Raw genomic sequence first — 24,376 nt, 5'->3', positions numbered from 1 at the left:
AATTGTACTGATGGAAATGTGAATCCGATACTCATAACAATTTGTTTAAGCACCGATCATTTGTTGATCGTTTGAAAAACTTCCTACGTGTACATGCAGCTTTTACAATCTTTTCTGCAACTTACCCTACGGTCACAAAAACTTCTAAGGTAGAGTGAGGATCTGATAAGAACGGTTTCAAAAGAACAATGTAGAAACTATTTAGGTACCTGATATTTATTGACGGGCCATTCCTATATGCTCACATTTTTTTTTCTCTAAATATATAAATAAGTCAAAATATTTACAAAAAACTTATAGAATGTTTTTTCTCAAGAGGAGATTGTTTTTCATCATTACTACTTACCCAATGCACCAAAGAAATCATTTCCTAAGAAAGGAAATCCAGGTCTGTTCGCCAGCACGATCATTCTGAAATCAGGATGAATGGCGATCACATTATCTCTTCTCATGCGTTCTGATTGATCTGGCAAAAAAAGTACAACAGATTTCAAGATATGCTAAAAGTCATGAAAATGTGATGATAATATAATCAGCGATTTACGATCATTTCCTCAGTCAATAACAACAGCATTTTTGATGAGATGTCAGGAAAGAATGATTTCCAAGCTTAGGGCCTGATCACACCTGCGTCAGTGTTTCTTTTGTTCTGCTCCGTTAGAGGAGCAGAACAATGAAAATACTGGAAGCGCCAATTCCGTTAGATGACGGACACCATCGGTGCCGTACGAAACCCATTGACTTTACTAAATTCCATCATGTTTCCGTAATGGCATACGTGATTTTACCGAAAACAGTAGCGTAACATGCTGCGATATTGTTTCCGGTATTTTCGGCCAGATCTGTGTTGGAGGCCCCAAACTGAGCCTCCAAAGCAGATGTGAACAGGCCCTTACAAATCTTCAGTAAAACTCTTCTAAAATGATGCATGAATAGAAACATAATATAAATAGATGAGTGAGTATATGGGTATGTGGCAGATGTGGATATTAATAAGAATAAAGCTCTGAAAAAACGCAACAAAATATAGTGCAATGCTGGTGAATTGGGTTTTAAAAAACACAGAGAATTTTAGGGCTTGCTGTATGAATGCCCTATATGTTGCGGTTTTGCTGTGTATATCCGCTGTGGATTACACCACTTAAAATGTGAAATTTCTCTTAAAAAAAATAATGTTTATTAAAAAAGTTAAAAAAATAATTGAATAAAAGAAATGCCATAACATGCGCTTCTGGAATGCCATTTGGTATCCAAAATTTGCACTCACTTAGGCCTCATGCACACGACTGTAGTGGTGTGCACGGCCGTGATTTGCGGCTCGGACAGCCGCGGAGTGTCACCCGCGAGCCGCCCGCAAATGGCGGGCCATGCACATGGCCGCGTGCATTAATTTCTATGAGCCCCGCCCGCAAATGGCGGGCCATGTACATGGCCGCGTGCATTAATTTCTATGAGCCTGGACCGCAAGACACGGCCATAATAAGACATGTCCCTTCTTTTTGCCGTCCAGGCTCCTGGGCCATGCACGGACCGTGGAAACCACGATCGTGTGCCTGGGCCCATTGAAATGAATGGTGCCGCAATTCACCCGCAGATTTGCGGGTGAATTGCGGCCGCAAAAATATGTTCGTGTGCATGGAGCCTTACTCTAAGGTCACATTAGGTGTACAGCGAATCACTAAATCTCTGATTTTGTCACCACTCTGTGTCTTCATTCCAAGGTGATTACAGCAAAATCATTTTCCAGATCAATCCCAGCTTTAGACTGTATATTTCTAAGAACTACATCTGCTATTTTTGAGATCTACTCTCGGACACGATGAATTAGATGTACTTTTACTACTATACAGTAATCCTGGGATTTCACATTAATTCCATTGCACCACATAAGGATTACAGTGGAAAAGTGGAAGTATATCCAGCAGCTGTAGGATAGTTAGGCTATGTTCACACGGAGTATTTTGGGGGAGGAATATCTGCCTCAAAGCTCCAAACGGAATTTTGAGGCAGATATACCTCCCCCAAAATACTCCGTGTGAATAGCAATGATCGCGCCGTTTTTCGCCCGCGGCCATTGAGCGCCGCGGGCAGAAAACACGCTTTCTCCTGCCTCCCATTGAAGTCAATGGGAGGTCGGAGGCGGAAGCGCCCGAAGATAGGGCATGTCGCTTCTTTTTCCCGCGAGGCAGTTTTACTGCTCGCGGGAAAAAGACGCCGACGCCTCCCATTGAAATCAATGGGAGGCGTTCTCGGGGAGTTTCTGCCGAGTTTTGCGACGCGGTTTCCGCGTCAATAAACTCGGCAAAAGACCCCGTGTGAACATAGCCTAAGAATTGTACTAAATCACATCCTGACGTCCACTCTGATAATAATGAGGAGGAATCAGGATACAAGGAGCACAGTGTGAGTTCCTGCTATTAATAAATCACTATGAGTGATGACACCTTCATATTGTACAAGTTGAACCCATTAAGGACGCAGCATATTATGGGCCTTCAGGACGCAGTGGTTTATTTAGATTTTTTCATTGTTGCATTCGAAGAGTCATAACTTTTTTTATTTTCCTATCAATGTAGCTGTATAACGGCTTGTTTTTTTGCGGGACGAGTTGTATTTTTCAGTAACATTGTTTTGAGGTAAATATAATTTATTGCTTAACTTTTATCAATTTTTTTGGGGGAAGGGGGACAGCAATTCTGTCACAGTTTTTTGCGTTTTTATTTACGTCACGTGTTGCGCAGTTTAATTATTGTGTTAACTTTTTTTTACTGGTGGTTACGATTTTAGCAATACCAAATATGAAGTTTTTTTTTATGTTTAGTACCTTTGCACAATAAAAATATGTTTTATTAAAAAAAACACGTAACTGGGATGAGGGCTTGTTTTTTTTTTCGAAACACATTCTAAATTTAATTGGCATCATTTTGCGGTACATAGAACTTCTTGATCCTCTTTTGTTACATTTCTTAAGGGGAGTGTGAAAAAAAAAAAAAAAACATTTTAGTTTTTACAACATTTCCTGTGCAGTATAAATGATGTTATCTTTATTTTATAGGGGTCCAAATTGTGGCGATACCTCATATACATTTTTATATATATATATATATATATATATATATATATATATATATATATATATATATATATATATATATATATAGTTTACTACTTTTACTAAATAAAATAATTTTCAATTTACATTTTTTTTATTTATTTTTTTTACACTTTTTTTTTTATTAGCCCCACTAGGGGATTTGAAAGGAATGATTTTAGAGTTTGTATAATGTTATGGAATACATATTATTACAAAGCATTAATGCCTGTCAGTGTATTCCTGACTGGCAACCTATTAGCTCATGCCTCTTTCTAATCAACACTTAGCCATTGCAGACCAAGGGGCCTTTGTTAGGCCCCCGAAGCTATAGTAACACATAGAGCCCCTCCCTCTGTTAAGCTCCTTAGATGCTGCAGTCGCTATTGACCGCGGCATCTAAGGGGTTAAACATCCGAAATCAGAGTATCTCTGATCCCCACCGTTAGAGCGGGATATTGGCTGTGTAATACAGCCGCTACCTGCAAGTGATGGCGGTGGCACAGCTCTTGAACTTGCACCATCACTGCGCCACAATAGTACGGCGGTATGCGGGAAGGACCTACGAAGTACTGTTACAACACAAGGCAGAAAGGGGTGAAAGAGGTCCTATCACTTCTTAGAAAGCCTCAGAGTAATAGGAGACCAAAATAAGAAAAAAACTCATGTAATTGGGAACATTTGAAAAAATACTCCCTAATTTAGTCATAAGAGCTCTGGCCCTATGAGATAGGTAGACGACTTCAGGTTAATGTGGTTTTCCGGGATATTGATAAGGACATCAATAACAGATCGGTTGGGTGCCAACTCCTGGAACCCCCATCGATCAGCAGATTGAAGGGTTTGTGACGCTCCGGTTAACAGTGTCACAGTGCAGAATTTACATGGATAAAACAACAACATTTTAAACTGTAAGTAAATTAAAAAGTTGATATACAGTTAGGTCCAGAATTATTTGCACAGTGACACAATCTTCATGATTTGGGCTCTGCATGCCATCACATTGGATTTGAAATGAAACAACTGAGATGCAATTGAAGTGTAGACATTCAGGTTTAATTCAAGGGGTTGAACAAAAATATTCTGTGAAACGTTTAGGATTTGCAACCATTTTTCTACACTGCCTCCTCATTTCAAGGGCTTAAAAGTAAATCGGACAAATTAGCATTACCATAAATAAAATGTTTTTTTCGTTTAATACTTTGTAGAGAATCCTTTGCAGGCAATGACTGCCTGAAGTCTGGAACTCATGGACATCACCAAATGCTGGGTTTCCTCCTTTGTGATGCTTTGCCAGGCATTTACCACAGCGGTCTTCAGTTGTTGCTTAAGTTTTGTCTTAAGCAAGTGAAATCCATGCTCGATCGGGTTGAGATCTGGTGATTGACTTGGCCATTGCAGAATATTCCACTTCTTTGCCTTAAAAAACTCCTGGGTTGCTTTCACAGTATGTTTTGGGTCATTGTCCATCTGTACTGTGAAGTGACGTCCAATCAACCTTGCTGCATTTGGTTGAATCTGAGCAGAAAGTAAATCCCTGAACACTTCAGAATTCATCCGGCTGCTTCTGTCTTCAGTCACATCAATAGAGACTAGTGACCCAGTGCCTTTGGCAGCCATGCATGCCCATGCCATCACACTGCCTTCACCATGTTTTACAGAGGATGTGGTGTGCTTTGGATCATGAGACGTTCCAAGCCTTCTCCATACTTTCTTCCTCCCATCATTCTATTACAGGTTGATCTTAGTTCCAGCTGTCCAGAGAATGCTGTTCCAGAACTTGGCTGGCTTCTTTACATGTTGTTTGGCAAAGTCTTATCTGGCCTTTCTATTTTTGAGGCTGATTAACCCCTTAAGGACGCAGCCTAGTTTGGGCCTTAAGGCTCAGAGCCCATTTTTCAAATCTGACATATTTCACTTTATGTGGTAATAACGTCGGAATGCTTAAACCTATGCAAGCGATTCCGAGATTGTTTTCTCGTGACACTTTGGGCTTCATGTTCGTGGTAAAATTTGGTCGATATATTCAGTCTTTATTTGAGAAAAATTGCAAAATTTAGAGAAAATTTAGAAAAAATAGCATTTTTCAGAATTTAAATGCATCTGCTTGAAAAACAGACGGTTATACCACCCAAAATAGTTACTAGTTCACATTTCCCATATGTCTACTTTAGATTAGCATCGTTTTTAGAACATTATTTTATTTTTCTTGGACGTTACAAGGCTTAGAACATAAACAGCAATTTCTCATATTTTTAAGAAAATTTCAAAAGCCTTTTTTTTAAGGTACCTGTTCAGTTCTGAAGTGGCTTTGAGGGGCCTATGTATTAGAAACCCCCATAAAGCACCCCATTTTAAAAACTAGACCCTTCAAAGTATTCAAAACAGCATTTAGAAAGTTTTTTAACCCTTCAGGAATTTCACAGGAATTAAAGCAAAGTGGAGGTGAAATTTGCAAATTTCGTTTTTATTTCTGAATTTCAATTTTATTCTATTTTTTTTCTGTAACAAAGAAGGTTTTACCAGAGAAACACAACTAAATATGTATTGTCCAGATTCTTCAGTTTTTAGAAATGTCCCACATGTGGCTCTAGTGCGCTCGTGGAATAAAACACAAGCCCCAGAAGCAAAGAAGCACCTAGTGCATTTTGGTGGTGCTTTTTTATTAGCATATATTTTAGGCAGCATGCCAGGTTTGGAGAGGTGTTGAGGTGCCAAAACAGTAGGAATCCCCCAAAACTGACCCCATTTTGGAAACTGCACCCCTCAAGGAATTAATTTATGGTTATTGTTACCATTTTGACCCCGTAGTTTTTTCACAGCGCGTATTTGAATTGGGCTGTGAAATTAAAAGAATGACAATTTTTCCAATAAGATGTCATTTTTGATCAGAATTTCTTATTTTCACAGGGAACAAAATGCCCCATTTTGTTGCCCAATTTGTCCTGAGTGCGGCAATACCCCATTTGTGGTGATAAACTGCCGTTTGGGCCCATGGGAGGGCTCAGAAGGAAAGGAGCGCTATGTGTTTGTTGGAGTCCAGATTTTGCTGTATTGGTTTTCGGGTGCCATGTCGCATTTGCAGAGCCTCAGAGGTATCAAAGCAATGGAAACCCACCAAAAGTGACCCCATTTTGGAAACAAAACCCCTCAAGGAATTTATTTATGGGTGTTGTGACCATTTAGACCCCACAGTTTTTTCACAGAACTTATTTGAATTGGGCTGTGAATTTAAAAAGAAAAACTTTTTTCCAATAAGATGTAGTTTTGGCTCAAAATGTCTTATTTTCACAACGAATAAAATACCCCATTTTGTTGCCAAATTTGTCCTGAGTGCGGCAATACCCTATTTGTGCCCATAAACTGCCGTTTGGGCCCATGGGAGGTATTAGAAGGAAAGGAGCGCTATGTGTTCTTTGGAGCAGAGATTTTGCTGGATTGGTTTTCGGGTGCCATGTCGCATTTGCAGAGCCCCAAAGGTATCAAAGCAATGGAAACCCACCAGAAGTGACCCCATTTTGGAAACTACACCCCTCAAGGAATTCATTTATGGGTGTTGTGACCATTTAGACTCCACAGTTTTTTCACAGAATTTATTTGAATTGGGCTGTGAATTCAAAAAAATTAAATTTTTTCCAATAAGAGGTAGTTTTGGCTCAAAATTTCTTATTTTCACAAGGAATAAAATACCCCAATTTGTTGCCCAATTTGTCCTGAGTGCGGCAATACCCCATTTGTGGTGATAAACTGCCGTTTGGGCCCATGGGAGGCCTCAGAAGGAAAGGAGCTATATGTGTTCTTTGGAGCCCAGATTTTGCTGGATTGGTTTTCGGGTGCCATGTCGCATTTGCAGAGCCCCAAAGGTATCAAAGCAATGGAAACCCACCAGAAGTCACCCCATATTGGAAACTACACCCCTCAAAGAATTTATTTATGGGTGTTGTGACCATTTAGACCCCACAGTTTTTTCACAGAATTTATTTGAATTGGACTGTGAATTAAAAAAAAAATTATTTTTTCCAATAAGAGGTAGTTTTGGCTCAAAATTTCTTATTTTCACAAGGAATAAAATACCGCATTTTGTTGCCCAATTTGTCCTGAGTGTGGCAATACCCTATTTGTGGTGATAAACTGCCGTTTGGGCCCATGGGAGGGCTCAGAAGGAAAGGACCACCATGTGGCCTACTGGGAATTTTCTGGTGCTAAGTCGTGTGTGCAGAAGCCCCTGAGGTATCAGTACAGTTGAAACCCCCGAGAAGTGACCCCGTTTTAAAAACGACACCCCTTAAGGAATTCATCTAGAGGTGTAGTGAGCATTTTGACCCCACAGGTATTGTGTAAAAGATAATGCGCAGCAGATGGTGCAGAGTGAGATTTGCAATTTTCTATATATATGCCATGTCAGTGTCCGATATATTGTGCCCAGCATGTGCCACCGGAGACCTACACCCCATAAACTGTAATGTTGGCTCTCCCGGGTACGGCAATACCCTACATGTGGCTGTTATCAGCTGCCTGGGCATACAGCAGGGCTCAGAGGGGAAAGATGAGGATGGGTAAGCTGTGCGAAGTGGATCAGAGCGAGTAAAACTGGGGTAAATTAAAAATAAAGGGATGGATGATAAATTTGAAAACACTCTTTCATACAGAGCTCTGGTTTTTCGGGACACGTGTCACATTGATATATTGTGTCCTTCCTTATCCCCCTCTTATAGCAGACTCTGCACCTCTTTTGACTTTTTCCCTTCTTGCCAGTTTGGGGAACTTCTCCTAAAAAGTGTTGCCCTGGTACGATGCCTGTGGCCCCGCTTCCAGAAGTACTGTAAGGCTTCAGGACTTGATCTGACAAGTCCACCCCTCCCATGTACCTATTGTAGTCCAGGATGCAGTCTAGTTTGGGGGTCCCTGTACTGGTACCTCGTACAGGTACATGGGTACTGGTGTGGCATCTCCCTGGTCTTGTACTTGACACACAATATGTTGCTGCTAGATTGTGCCCTGCTCTCACCCCTTCTGAGTGTTTGCCCAAGCAGAGTCTTAGGGAGGCCTCTCAGATTTCTTCTAGCAGTGGCGCATGCCGCAGGACTTCTGGAAGCGAGGCAGTTGAAGAGTGGGACGCTGGTATAAAAATTATCCAGGTAGAGGTGGTAACCCTGGTCCAGCAGTGGGTGCACCAAATCCCACACAATTTTTGTATTAACTCCCAGTAAGGGGGGGCATTCTGGGGGCTGAGAACTGGTGTCCTTCCCTTCATATATCCTAAATTTGTAGGTATACCCTGATGCACTCTCGCAGCTTATACATCTTCACGCCATACCTTGCCCTCTTACACGGCAGGTACTCGCGGAATTGAAGCCTCCCTTTCAAATGTACCAGGGATTCATCTATAGAAATACACTTCTCGGGGGTGAATGCTGGGAAAACCGGGCACTGAAACGGTCTAATAGGGGTCTCCGTTTATACAAACGGTCAAAACTGGGGTCATCTCGGGGTGGGCACGGCTCATTATCAGTATAATGTAAGAAGCGAAGTATTGCCTCATTTTTATTTTATTTTTTAGTTTCCAGCTCAGTTCTGAAGTTGCTTTGAGGGGCCCATATATTAGACACCCTTATCAAACACCCCATTTCAGAAACTAGACCCCTCAAAGTATTCACAACAGCATTTAAAAAGTTTATTAACCCTTTAGGCGTTTCACAGGAATTTAGAGCAAAGTAGAGGTGACATTTAATTAATTTAATTAAATTTATTAGGCACCATGTCCGGTTTGAAGAGGTCTTGTGGTGCTAAAACAGTGGAAACCCCCCAAAAGTGACCCCTTTTTGGAAACTAGACCCCTTGAGGAATCCATTGTAGTTTTCATGGGGTGCATGCGGCTTTTTGATCAGTTTTTATTCTATTTTTAGGTGGCGTGGTGACTAAAAAAACAGCAATTTTACTATTGTTTTTTATTCAATTTTTTTTACAGCGTTCACCGTGCGCTATAAATGACATATTCACTTTATTCTGCGGGGCGATACGATTACGGCGATACCAGATGTTTATAGTTTTTTTTTATGTCTTATGTCGTTTGCACAATAAAATACATTTTGTAAAATATAATTTATTTTTTGTGTTCCCTTATTCTAAGAGCCATAACTGTTTTATTTTTCCATCAGGAAAGCCGTGCGAGGACTTATTTTTTGCGTAACGAACTGTAGTTTCGATCAGTACAATTTTTAGGTACATTCGACTTTTTGATCTCTTTTTATTCCATTTTTTGGGAGGTGAAGTGACCAAAGAATTGTGATTGTGGTACGGTTTATTATTATTTTCTCTTACGGCGTTCACCGCGCGGGATAAATAATGACATCGTTTTGTAGTTCAGGATGTTACGGACGCGGCGATACCAATTATGTATAGTTTATTTGTTTGTTTATATATTTTTATTAATAATAAAGAACTGATAAGGGAAAAAGGGGGACTTTTACTTTTATTACTTTTAAATCTTTTATTTTCTTATTTTTACACAACTTTTTTTTACTTTTTCACACTTTTTTTACTTTGTCCCACTAGGGGACATGAGAGCAGGAGGCTCTGATCGCTATTCTAATACACTGCACTACATGCGTAGTGCAGTGTATTAGAGCTGTCAGCTGTTCGCTGACAGCAAGCATAGTGGGTCCTGATTTTGTCGGGACCCACTAGGCTTCCGTCGATGGCGTAGCCAGAGTCCATTGTTAGGATTCTGGTTGCCATAGTAGCCATCACGGCCCGCTATCGTGTAGCAGGCCGGCGATGGCAGCTTAACCCCTAAGAAGCCGCGATCGCTATTGAACGCGGCTTCTAAGGGGTTAATCGGCGGGGACCACCGCGATCGGTCCCTGCACACTAAGCTGTGATAGCCTGCTGTCGGAAACAGCAGGTATCACAGCTCAGACACGCGCCGGGGAAAGATGGCGCCGTGTTTACTCAGGTCAGTAATAGTACTGACCTGAGCGCGAACGTTCTACTTAGCAGGACGTACTATTACTGACCTGAGCGCGAAGGGGTTAATGGTTTGCATCTTTTGGTGAACCCTCTGTATTTGCTCTCATGAAGTCTTCTCTTTATGGTAGACTTAGATACTGATACACCTACTTCCAGGAGAGTGTTCTTCACCTAGGTAGATGTTGTGAAGGGTTTTTTCTTCACCATGGAAAGGATTCTGCGATCATCCAGCACTGCTGTCTTCCGTAGATGTCCAGGCCTTTTGGAGTTCACGAGATCACCAGTGCGCTTTTTTTTTCAAGAACGTACCAAACTGTTGATTTGGCCACTCCTAACATTTGTGCTCTCTCTCTCTGATGGATTTCTTCATTTTTTTCAGCCTAATGATGGTCTGTTTTACTTTCATTGAGAGCTCATTTGACCTCATGTTGTGGGTTCACAGCAACAGCTTCCAAATGCCACACCTGGAAACAACTCCAGACCTTTTATCTGCTTAATGGATGGATTAACGAGGGAATAGCCCACACAGTCCATTAAATAGCCTTTGAGATTATTGTCCAATTACCTTTAGTCCCTCGAAAAAGAAGCAGCTACATATTAAAGCGCTGTAATTCCTAAACCCTTCATCAAATTAGGATGGGAATACCCTCAAATTAAAGCTGAGAGTCTGCACTTTAAGCCCATATTAATTATATAACTGTATATTCAATATGTTTTTTGTAAACAGCTAAAATGACAAAACTTGTGTCACTGTCCAAATAATTCCGGACCTAACTGTATATCAGGTAAATTTTAGCCTAACAAATGTCTGACACCGCTAGTTAGCAATAGGGTAAAGGAATAGGAACATACCAGTGTTGAAGACCTTAGAGCTTGCATCAGGGTAAAAAATAACTTTTATTCCGCCACACCGCAAAGAAATTGATCAACTTGTCATTTAGAAATGCATAGCTTGTAAAAAATTCAATACAAGTCACGTGAAGAGACTGCATTTATAATTGAATGTACTTACTGGCTACAAGTCTCCTTCCATCCGATAGAATCATTTCACCACTTTCTACCAAGGTTTTTAAAATACATGTGACATTAGTGGGGGCCTTGTCTGCCTCGTCTATAACCAAGATATGGCCCTTTTTAACAGACTTAACCTAAACATAAAAAACAAAGTAAATATGACAATTATTCAGAAGATAAAGTACTAAAATTTATTATTATTGCAGCAGCATTACAAACCATGGATTGACTCACATGTAGCAACGTATACATTGTACGGATGTAGCCATCTTTATCTTGACTCTGATAACTTGCTGCAGAGTGATATCACACAACAAAAGCAATTGAAAGAGTCATGTTAAAGTTTCTTGACACTCTGTATTTAATGTGTTAAAGTTCAATATAAAGATGCTGCATCTGTATATTACACATGTAAGAATCCATTTTACCTGTTGGATAAATCCTTATAAAGTACATGGTGATTACAAACGTCAACAACTATATTTAAAGATGTCGCTAGTCTCATGACTCCCCATTCATGAGACTAGTGACATGTTTGGGTTTTTTGCACTCGGTCATACATTTTCTACTTCAGACTGTGGGTGACAATTGCATATTTTATATAGGACACCTACCAGGGGTGAATCTTCATATACTATAATCCCCTCCTTCACAGATGGCTGCAATGTAAGGCTCTGTACAGTTGTGTCCCTATAGAACAAAACATAAATGTATAAATCAAATACAGTCTTTGCATTACTGTAGAGTTCAACAAATTTACTTAAATTTCCGCCAGAAATTGGTGTAAATTATAGCGGATTTCACTTTGTGATGCACATACAGACAAGATGCAACAAAGTTATTAAGAAGTGTGCACCTCTTGGTTGCATCGTACGCCAGAGGGCTTCAGTCCAAGACTGGTGTATAAAAATCAAGTCTTCGTAAATCTGGGCCAATGAGTCTAAAGGTTCAGCTTATGTCTCAATGGTTTTAGCTGCAGTGGGGACCCTGACCAACCAGATTCAGTGTAAGTTATTGGAAGAAAATCAGTCATATAGAGCAGATTATATTTTCCTAAATTGATTGTTCCAAAGACAGAGAAAAGCAGCATTCTAGTGACACACACTCTTTGAAGTAAACAGACTATAGACTGGTCTCCGTCAGCCATATAGACTTAGAATGAATCGGCAGTGCACATGCTCAACCGCCGATCCATTTAAACTCATGTGATGTGGAGGAACGGAGGATTTGTCCCAGCAGTAGAAATACATTGATCATACACTGATCATACAGCTACCTCTGGATAAGTGATCAATGTTCCTAGTGCGAAAACCCCTTTAGGCCAATATCAATATGAAAATAAAAATTAAATATATTTAATTAATTTGCTATTCAAAATAATAATAAAAGGATTGGGATAAAAATATTTATTTTTGTAAAGGATAACTATGCCTTTTTGCAACTATCAGTTATCTAAAAAAAAAAAACAAACAACAACTATTGTACATAATGAGATCAATGCTGTGCAATAGACTACTTCTCCTGTTGCGGACATGATTGGAAAAGTTTTGCACTGATACATATGTTTTTATTTGTGTATAGGTTCAGACAGCACCAGATATGTGTAAGGATGGGGTTTTGCACGGATAGGGGCCCAACCCAAATATGAGTATAAAAGTGCAAATAAAAATACCTTTGTTTCAAAATTGGTGTGCCGGATACTCTTTTATACACATATGTTTTTCTGCTCTGACCCATTTTGTACATACTTTATGGAACTATACAAATTCCCTGATTTTTAGTCCCATTAAGGGACTTTTACATTTAAGCCAGTGTATTAAATGTGTATTCCTATCTTAATTATTTTTTTTTTTAAATATCACTAGAGTATGCCATAACATTCTGATTCGTGGTGGTCCCTCCTCTGAAACACCCATTGATCCCGAAAATGAAGGGACAGGGGCCCTAATTCACGTGCAAAGATTAATTTCCTGTACATGTTCACGGGCAGTACATGACCTCAATGTGCGGCCACGGTAAAGGAGTTGACCATGTGAAGAACCCCATGGATCTCCGGAACAGGCGTAAAGTAGGTAAGTATAACTTTGCGGGAGGGCAACTTCCATCCAGGGATAAAGCTGCATTTTCAGCTTTTTCCCCAACGGCCACTTTAAACCACATACAAACCTTGTAACAAAGATAACAGGAATATAAACCAATCTTAGCACAGTATATGAGTAAACATGCAGGATCTTACATAAACTCATCACTGCCTTCCTATGGGCATATTTGACATAATAATAAGCAATTATTTTTTTTTTGCATTACCTTTCCGAGACTGAAAATACAGCACAAATATTAAGTGCTTCATGTTTCCAATCTATTTCTTGGCATGTTGCTCAATAAACAGATGGGGAGTGCTCGTACACAGTATTTTAGGCTTTAATTCCAAAGAGACTCTTGTCCATCTGTATTTATATTTGACATTCAATTTAAGAACGTCAGAATACAGACTTGGCTGCTTGCAATTCAAATCTGCTACAGAAACAACAACATGACTGCTCTGTGCGGTCTGCCAGCAAGGAAGATCAGATCTGAATGGTTTATTATGTAGTCTCTAAGAAATATTTTGATGCTTTATACCAGAGGTTTAGTTTAATCGCAGAAGTCAAGTTCTCCGATTAAACAAAAGATAGAAATATCTTACAGTTCACAAGATGCCCTGTAGTTATTCTATACTGTGTAAATGATGAATGAGTCAAATAACAGTAGAAATAGTGTCTACTATGGCTGGATTGCTATGGAATGCTCCAGAAGTTTATATTATCAAAGTAAAATTCTGAGCAAAAACGCAAAACGCAAATTTACCCCGATTCCCACACACCTACGAGCCTAATTTACTGGGATCTCATAACGTGGATAGGGATTTTTTTCGGCCCGTGTCCTCCATAGAGTAGATTGACATCCATTTAATATTTTTTCAGACTACTCGGTCACATGTATACTAAAATTAATGAACAAACAATAAGCCAAAGGGGAGCACTCCCTGTCCATAAGAGCTTACAATCTAAATGGAATGGGAGGAGTAACACAATAGGCACAAGGTGACAATTATGTTCAGGGGTCCAGTCTCTTGTGTTGGCAAAAGGGAATATAAAGAAAGATGCATGAACCAGTCACCTAGCCAGTATCTCAGCCTACACGGATATATAAAGTACAGGGTGATACAACAAGGGTAGTTAGTTGCGGACAGAGTAAAGTGGAGATGTCACTGACCAAGTCAGGTTGTGTATGGACCAGGGCTATGTGACAGGAAATGTGTTTTCAAGGAAATCTTTGCCATTTATCAGAAATGTATTATTCCTAGTGATAATCATTATTGCTATGATTGTAGCGTGTAACGGGTATCCGGGTATCCCTAGCGAATCGGTCAGCAGATTTTACACTAAGGATTGGGTACCGAAAAGGATAGGGATAGTATAAAATGTGTTAACTTTGTTGATGTTTGTGTGTGCGTGTGGTGCAAGTGCTTGTTGTGGCTTATTTGACACTGCAACCCGGATGCTGGTAAACGTTATGGTCGTGGAGTCAATAAACGGCCTAACTAGGCGCAGAAGGCTAACGCTCAAATTCTAACTCCTTTTTAGGAAACAATTAAAATAAAATAGACCCCTCCATAAGTGACAATCAGAGAGAAAGTATGCTCTTTTGTTGATAGGTAAGGGGGGTCGATAACTTGAACAAACGATCAAAAAATTAATTTTTAAGGCTCGATTAAAACCGGGAATGTTAGGAGTGAGTTTAATGTTCCGGAGCAGTGAGTTACACATACTCTTGCACAGTATAAGGTACTTCATCTGCTGCATATTACACGATCCATTGTTCTTTCCGAATATACACAACTGGCCAATTCATGGCACCACTGTGCAAGTGCTGATGATGTCATGCTTCAAAGAAAGCAGGCAAGCTCGAAGATCTCAACATCAAGGCACCCCTGGCAAATAAGGTTTTGTAGTGGTGAGAGAATGCTCCTGATCAAGACAAATTGAAAGCTATAGGTGAGGGCAAGGTCTTGTTTATTTTTAAATAAATGTTATTCCATTTTTTAAATAACACATATTATAAATTTTTAGTATACATTTAACAGAGTTACAATACTTTATCTATAACGCACCTACCCCTCCTCCCTCCCATTCCCTTGGTCTGCCGTCCTTTCATTCAAAATCTTCCAGTAAACGGTCAATATCTTCCAGTGCATATATACCGTAGTTCTCTAATTTCCCTCTCTGAATTTTTTTTTATTAATCATTCCCCCTCCTTTTTTTCCTACTCTCCCACTTCTTTTCCGCTTTATTCCAAAGTTCTCCATTCTAAATATATTAGTGATTTCAATGTCATATTTGGAACATCAGGATTTAACCATTTTAACAGTATAACTTTTTTTGCCACCAATAAGGCCACGTGTATGAACTGTTTTACAAATTTATCTTTAACAATTACAATATTATGGAATAAACACATCCACTCCTCACACCTTACTTTTATTGCTGTTGGCCTACTTATATTTGGGGTATTCCAATTTAGAATTTTGGTAATATTTCCCCATCAGGATGTTAAATGCTCTTTATGAACTAGAGATCAGCTTGCATTGCATCTCTCTTCATAATCACACTTCAACCTTCTTCTTCACCCATTTCCATTTTTTTCTCCTATTTCCTTCAGTTTATTGGTGAAGTTCAAATCGCCTTTCCATTTGGCTAAACACCTTGTTTCAAATTCTTCTTCCCATCTATTTTTTGTAATTTTTCTTCTAATATATGATATGGAACGGGAAGGTCGTGTTTTAAAGCCAAGAATCTGAATCCAGCCATATTTGCAACTCTCACTTGAGCCCGTATCAGAAAAAAATAACATAAAAAAATGAATATGTTTCACAATCTGGTTTTAAATAGCAAAAAAAAAATATTACTGTAAGTACGGTAATACATTCCCTTTAACAACATTAGAGCAAACTGATGTTTTTACATGCCTTTACATTACTAAGCTTATCTATTTTAGCTGTTGAAAAACAGAACTTATAGAATACATATAAATAAACTATATATATATATATATATATATATATATATATATATATATATATATATATATATATATACGTATTATGATGGCAATGCACAAGTTATGCACAAGAAAGCCAACACAATAGATGTTGTTTTAGAACCATCAGTTCACGTGATTAGTATCCATTGCAAAATGTGTGCATTACCCTAGATACAGATTTTAGGGTCGCCTGTGCCTGCTGTAGAAATAGAAACTGGCATCAATGAAATAAACAAATAAGTGTTATGGATCCAGATACAAATAGAACAAGAGATTATAGAGTAATATAAAGCCATTCATTGAAAAGCTCAAAATAGAAGATACTTTGAAAGTCTGGGTGCAGTCGTGGCCTTTTTAAGCATATCTGTCATCAGAATATGCTGCCCTATGTAAGGGCAGCATACGGGTGTAGTGTGAGGGCTTTCATATTAGCCAAAATGATTAACAGCAAATTACATAAAAGTTGGTGTGGGTTCCAACTCTAGGTACTTTGCTATTGTGAAAACAGGGGTCCTGGGACCCCTGTTCGCTGATACAAAGGGGCCAGCAGCAGGCTCTTTTCCTATTGAAGTCAGCTAGCTCAATTAAAGTCTATGAAAGTAACAGAAAGCAGAAAAGCAGCGCTTGGCTCTGTGACTTAATTGGACTATTCTCAGCCCAACCTTTGAATCTCTCTACTTGCATAATCCCATTAAAAATGTTGCATTGTTTTTGAGATGCAGCTTCTGTGTATCCACTATGCATAGAAGCTGCATATCGACGCTTTAACCCGAAACAGTCAATCCAACTGACTGACGGCTGTGCTCATAGTGGATGAATTGAAGCTACATTTACAAAATGAACCAACATTTTTAATGCAGATGTATTACAAAAATGTATTCATGCAAAAATACAATACCGCAAAGGATTCCATAGCCTTTAACTCCATACTAAGTGGGTGTCGGCTGTAACATGCAACCAACACTGCAACGACCAGGATCGGCGGTTACTGTGATCCTAGCCATTTAACCACTTAGATGCTGCAGTCAATAGTGACCGCGGCATCTAAGCATGAGAAAAAAGATAATGAAGACCCCTTAGGGCTGCCATCTTTCTGCTCCTATTAATAAGATAAGATAAGATGGACTTTATTGATCCCCCAACGGAAATTAATAAGTAATTTCATTGCTCCAAAGAAACAGTTAAAACAGTAACATTAACATTTGTCATACACAAATAACACATAAATTACAATACATTAAGATCCATAAAAATACAATTAAAATCACATCACAGACCCAAACACATTATTGTAAACTACCGTTAAAGAAAAATATAGCAGCTGGCAAAAAAGACCCTCTGTATCTATCTTTCCAACACTTTAACTAAATGTATCTTTTACTGAACGTACTCCAATGAGCATTTACGCAGTCAAACAAAGGATGTTCCGGACACATGATTATTTTCTTAAACTTTATTAAAATCCGTTTATCCGCCAACGCACTAACAGGATCCACTTTGCATCCAATAACATTACTCGTCTTCTTGATTAACTTGTTTAATTTATTAATATCTATAATCCTCGCATTGCCGTACCAGCACACCACCGAAAAACAATATAGCACTCACCACAACGGATTTATAAAACATCTGTAACATAGTTGTGCACACATTAAAAAAATCTCATTTGTCGTCTCAATTTATCGTCCAAGTACACTCCCAAGTATTTATAACTAGCTACTCTTGACACCATTTGACCAGTAATTTGAACCAGCTCGGGTTCCTTATTCCTTTTACAGAAATCAATTATCATCTCTTTTGTTTTCATTACATTAAGTACCAAACAGTTTTCTTTCGACCAGGCGCAGAACCTCACCACCTGCTCCCTGTACTTGGTCGTCACCTTTCACAATATACCCAACCACCACCGAATCATCCGAGTACTTTTGTAAGTGACATGCAGTTGAATTATATCTAAAATCCAAAGTATATAATGAAAAAAGAAACGGCGCATGAACTGTACCCTGCGGTGCCCCAACCTGACTAAAAAGTGTTTCTGACAAACATGACCCTAAGCGAACACATTGTGGCCTAAAGATAAATAATTAAATACCCACTCTACTATCATACTATCCACCCCCCTTAACATCATTTTGTCGCGCAACACACCTGGGTGAATCGTATTAAAAGCACTTGAAAAGCCGAAGAATGCGATCCCAACAGAATCTCCCTGCCCCTCCAAATGTGAATACACACGCTGCAGAAGGTAAATCCCTGCGCCCTCTACCCCCATATCTCAACGATAAGCAAATTGTAGCAGATCGAGATACTCGCCCACCAATATAAACAGGTGCAACACAACCAAACGTTCAAATACCTTCATAACATGGGACATTACAGCTACCGGACGATAATCCTTTAATTTCCCCGGATTACTTTTTTTAGGCATCGGCACAATCCAAGAAGTTTTCCATAATAAAGGTACTCTCTTTGTCACAGTGCTCAAATTAAATAATTTAGACAATACTTCTCCCAACTGGCTAGCACATTTTTTTTTACACCCACATGCCAATTCCATCCGGTCTGCCGCCTTATTTACACACAACCCTCTCAATTCTCTGACCACCTCACTTGGGTCCACTACTAGAAGTAGCACTACCCCCTCATTTCGAAACCAATTACCTCCCGACATTCCATTTGCAGCTCCCTGTACTATTCTGCACTCTTCCTCACATCTCTCATTAAATCTATTAAAATAAACATTAAATTAATTTGCACGTTCAATGTTACCTTCCTCAGTGCTACTCTGGCATTTTAATCCCGTGATTTTCTTCATACCAGCCCATAGTTCTCTCATATCATTAGTTGACAGCATTTTCTCCATTGTCTTTCTATAAGACTCCCTACTTTCTCAGAGCTTCAACTTTAACTATTTTTGAACATTCGTAATCATCACTTCATCGTGTAATTTTTTTCCTATTCAACACCTCCTTCAATTTCTTACTAATCCAGGGTTTATTATTCGGGTAGCACTTCACTTTTTTTGTTGGTACGGTACTGTTAGTGCAGAATCTAATATATTCTGATATCACATCCACTAGCTCATAAATATCCCCCCCCCCTCAAAATTTAACAGGAAGTCCCTATCAGTTGTTTCAAAACACGCATGTAATTCATCCTCCACTTCTCTGCTCCAAATCTAAACACTTTTTGTGTTTATTTTATTTTTCAATACCACCGGTTTATAAGGCGGGCGTAACAGAACCAGATTATAATCGGATCTACCAAGAGGCGGTAATGCCACTGAAATATAAGTACCCCCTACATTAGCAAACATAAAATCCAATTTATTCACCCCTCTAGTCTAGCACTTGATGTACTGTTTTGGCAATATAGAACTAACCGCTACCTGGTTAAAATCTCCTGAAATTATTATTAGACTGTCAGAGTATTTGGTCTGAAGGAGCGAGACACAGTTCGCCAAAACCTCACAAGCAACCACCACATTTCCTGTTGGTGGAATATAAACACATATCACCACAACAACTGAAAATTCTTGCGGTAAATTATATGGACGTAGAGAAGTAGCTAGAATTTCCACATTCCGACAACAGTCGCACCCGTACAGTCACATGACCTCGATGACACCATTTTGTGTTAAAGAGGCTCTGTCACCAGATTCTCAAATCCCTATCTCCTATTGCATGTGATCGGCGCTGCAATGTAGATAACAGTAACGTTTTATTTTTTAAATACGTTCATTTTTGGCCAAGTTATGAGCTATTATATATATATATATATATATATATACATATATATGCAAATGAGCTTTGAAATGGACAACTGGGCGTGGTTTTTTTTGTATGTCCAACTGGGCGTGTATTGTGTTAACTGGGCGTGTTTACTTGTTTTACTAACTGGGCGTTGTACAGAGGAGTGTATGATGCTGACGAATCAGTGACCAATCAGCATCATGCACTCCTCTCCATTCATTTGCACAGCACATAGTGTTCTTACTAGAACGATGTGCAGCCACATACACAAGTGTCCTGATAATGAATACACATGACCTCCAGCCTGGACGTCACGTGTATTCAGAATCCTGACACTTCTGAATCTTTTCTGTGAGATTTCTCCAAAAATGGTACCAAAACAAAAAATGACAGCTCTCCCTGCATAAGAAAAGCCCTCACACCGCTCCATCGACAAAAAATTAAAAAAAGTTATGGCTCTGAGAATATGGTGACACAAAACACATTATTTTTTCCTATTTAAAAGTAGGACATCATACAAAAAACAATAGAAATTTGTTATCACCATAATCGTGTTGACCTGCAAAATAAAGTCAACATGTCTTTTTTTTTATGCATGGTGAACGCTGTAAAAACAGAGACCCTAAAAACAATGGAAGAATCAAAGTTTTTTCCCGAATTCCACACCACAAAGAATTTTTTTTTCAGTTTCCCAGTACAAGATATTATATTGTACATTAAATGGTGCCATTGAAATCTATTACTCGGCGAGCAAAAAATAAAAAAAAAACAAAAAAAAAACCCTCAAAGTGATGTCAATTGAAAAATTTAAAACGTATGGCTTTTGAAATGCAGGTAGGATCAACTGAAAACGAGAACCTGAAAAATGGCTGCGGAGGCAAGGGGTTAATGTTGAATTTGCAGGACTTCTCTACTGCTTCATAGAAGAGCAACACAAAAATCAGTACTAGGAATGCTAGGGATATACGGAACAAATACTGTAATAAAGATCCTAGTGAGAAGACTTTCGAGTACTGCATTTTCCTGACAGAGAAGGCAATATTTTAGCCAAAGTTATTCCTGCACCTAATATAAACTGAATGTTACCAGAGAAATTCTCCTCTGATCTAAAATTATTATCCAGTGCCTTTTTTAGACACTGTTCAAAATCTGAAATTTTGAGCCAGATTTTGATCTGCCTGCACGCCGTTTGCTGCGTTATTCACCCGCGGCCATTGAGCGCCGCAGGCAAAAACGCAGCGAAAAACGCTTTTTCTACCTCCCAATGACGTCAATGGGAGGTCAGAGATGCAAACGCCCGAAGATATGAAATGAATGGGAGGTGTTTATGGCCGTTTTTTCAGCGGTTTCCGCATCAGATAACGTGTCAAAAAACTCCATTTGAACAGGGCCTTAGTCTAAAAAAATACAATAAATGAGTGGAATTATTCAATCAGAGCCACAACACAATTTGCTATACAATAAAGTGACATTTTAACATCAATAGAAACATTCACATTCAACCTCTGCTCGATTCCTCCTTTATTAAGTGCAATATTTCTGCTATGCATTTTAATTTGATAAATAAATATATCAAATACCATCTCTGTAAGTCTAAGTTCACATTTGCGTTGCCCTATCCATTTTAATATCATTCAACATTTTTAACCCCTTCCCGCTCCTGGACGTACTATTAGGTCATGGTAGCTGTATCGTTCGCGCTCCATGACCTAATAGTACGTCTCGGGAGTAACGGCCGTCCTCCCGACACATACAGGAGCTGTGACGCTGCTGTCTTGTTCAGCAGCTGTCACAGCTCCTACAGCGGGGACCGATCGCTGTGTCCCCGCTGATTAACCCCTTAAAAGCCGCGTTCTATAGAGATCGCGGCTTTTTAGGGGTTAAGCTGCCATCGCCGGCCTGCTACGCGACAGCGGCCGGCGATGGTGACTATGGCAACCGGACACCAAACAATGGCGTCCGGCTATGCCATAGACGGAAGCCTAGTGGGTCCTGACAACGTCAGGACCCACTATGCTTGCTGTCAGTGAGTAGCTGACAGTTCTAATACACTGCACTACGCATGTAGTGCAGTGTATTAGAATTGTGATCAGGGCCTCCTGCCCTCAAGTCCCCTAGTGGGACAAAGTAATACAGTAAAAAAAAGTTAAAAAAAGATGTGTGAGAATAAGAAAATAAAAGTTTTAAAAGTAAAAATCCCCCTTTTTCCCTTATCAGTCATTTATTATTAATAAAAATATATAAACAAACAAATACACTATACATAATTGGTATTGCCGCGTCCGTAACGGCCTGAATTACAAAATTATTTCGTTATTTATCCCGCACGGTGAACGCCGTAAAAGAAAATAATAATAAACCGAACCACAATCACAATTGTTTGGTCACTTCACCTCCCAAAAAATGGAATAAAAAGAGATCAAAAAGTTGCATTTACCGAAAAATGGTCCTGATCGAAACTACAGTTCGTTACGCAAAAAATAAGTCCTCGCACGGCTTTATTGATTGAAAAATAAAAACGTTCTGGCTCTTAGAATAAGGTAACACAAAAAGTGAATGATTGTTTACAAAACGTATTTTATTGTGCAAACGCCATAAGACATAAAAAAAAACTATAAACATCTGGTATCGACGTAATCGTATCGCCCCGCAGAATAAAGTGAATATGACATTTATAGCGCACGGTGAACGCTGTAAAAAAAAAAGAATAAAAAACAATAGTAGAATTGCTGTTTTTTAGTCACCACGCCACCTAAAAATAGAATAAAAACTGATCAAAAAGCCGCATGCACCCCAAGAAAACTACAATGGATTCCTCAAGGGGTCTAGTTTCCAAATTGGGGTCACTTTTGGGGGGTTCCCAATGTTTTGGCACCACAAGACCTCTTCAAACCGGACATGGTGCCTAATAAAAAAGAGGCCTCAAAATCCACTAGGTGCTCCTTTGCTTCGGAGGCCGGTGCTTCAGTCCATTACCGCACTAGCGCCACATGTGGGATATTTCTCAAAACTGCAGAATCTGGGCAATACGTATTAAGTTGCGTTTCTCTGATAAATCCTTTTGTGTTATAAAAAAAAATGGTATAAAGAGGATCTTCTGACAAAAAAAAAATGTAAATTTCACCTCTACTTTGCTGTAAATTTCTGTGAAAACACCTAAAGGGTTCATAAACTTTCTAAATGCTGTTGAGAATACTTTGAGGGGGTCTAGTTTCTAAAATGGGGTGTTTCATAGGGGTTTCTAATATATGGGCCCCTCAAAGCAGCTTCAGAACTGAACTGTAACCTAAAAAAATAAATAAATGAGGCAATACTTCGCTTCTTACATTATACTGATAATGAGCCGTGCCCACCCCGAGATGACCCCAGTTTTGACCGTTTGTATAAACGGAGACCCCTATTAGACCGTTCCTGTGCCCGGTTTTCCCAAGCATTCACCCCCGAGAAGTGTATTTCTATTAATGAGTCCCTGGTACATTTTAAAGGGAGGGTTCAATTCCGCGAGTACCTGCTGGGTAAGAGGGCAAGGTATGGCATGAAGATGTAGAAGTTGTGCGAGAGTGCATCCGGGTATACCTACAGGTTTAGGCTATATGAAGGGAAGGCCACCCCCAAACCAGACTGCATCCTGGACTACAATAGGTACATGGGAGGGATGGACTTGTAAGATCAAATCCTGAAGCCCTACAGCGCCATGCGGTGTGGTATAAGAAGCTAGCCGGGCACAGCATACAGATGGCATTGTACAATGTGTACGTGCTACGTCGATGTGCAGGCCAGATGGGAACTTTTCTGGAATTTCAAGAGGTGATTATCAAGAACCTAATCTTTAGGGACCAAGAAGGGGGGGCACCCAGTACTTCTGGATGCGGGGCCACACGCATCGTACCAAGGCGGCAACACTTTCCAGGAGAAGTTCCCCAAACTGGCAAGAAGGGAAAAAGTCAAAAGAGGTGCAAAGTCTGCTATAAGAGGGCGATAAGGGATGACACAATATATCAATGTGACACGTGTCCCGAATAACCAGAGCTCTGTATGAAAGTCAGTTTTAAAATTTATCATACATCCCTTGGTTTATAATTTACCCCAATTTTACTTACCCTGATGCACTCCGCACAGCTTATCCCCCCCTCGTCTTTCCCCTCTGAGCCCTGCTGTGTGTCCAGGCAGCTGATAACAGCCACATGTAGGGTATTGCCATACCCGGGAGAACCCACATTACAGTTTATGGGGTGTAGGTCTCTGGTCAAAATGCTCACTACACCTCTAGATGAATGCCTTAAGGGTGTAGTTATTAAAACGGGGTCACTTCTTCCGGGTTTCAACTGTACTGGTACCTCAGGTGCTTCTGCATACATGACTTCGCACTAGAAAATCCCCAGTAGGCCAAATGGTGGTCCTTTCCTTCTGAGCCCTCCCATGGGCCCAAACGGCAGTTTATCACCACAAATGGGGTATTGCCACACTC

General features: G+C 39.6%; 1 protein-coding gene across 3 annotated transcripts in view; it reads right to left on the bottom strand.

Annotated features, from left to right (window-relative positions):
* The window catches only part of VWA8 (von Willebrand factor A domain containing 8), a 458,876-nt gene that overhangs the window by 171,851 nt on the left and 262,649 nt on the right, over window positions 1–24,376 (bottom strand). For all 3 annotated transcript variants that reach the window (XM_075852289.1, XM_075852288.1, XM_075852287.1), the window contains exons 23-25: window positions 11,689–11,764; window positions 11,073–11,208; window positions 347–466 (exon numbers count right to left, since the gene is read on the bottom strand). In XM_075852289.1, the coding sequence (XP_075708404.1) occupies window positions 347–466; window positions 11,073–11,208; window positions 11,689–11,764 (332 nt within the window). The remainder of the gene's footprint in view (window positions 1–346; window positions 467–11,072; window positions 11,209–11,688; window positions 11,765–24,376) is intronic.

The sequence above is a fragment of the Rhinoderma darwinii genome, chromosome 2, assembly GCF_050947455.1.
Source record: "Rhinoderma darwinii isolate aRhiDar2 chromosome 2, aRhiDar2.hap1, whole genome shotgun sequence".
Classification (NCBI taxonomy): Eukaryota; Metazoa; Chordata; class Amphibia; order Anura; family Rhinodermatidae; genus Rhinoderma; species Rhinoderma darwinii.
Note: the sequence above shows the minus strand (reverse complement) of the source record. Positions and strands in the feature narration are given on the sequence as shown.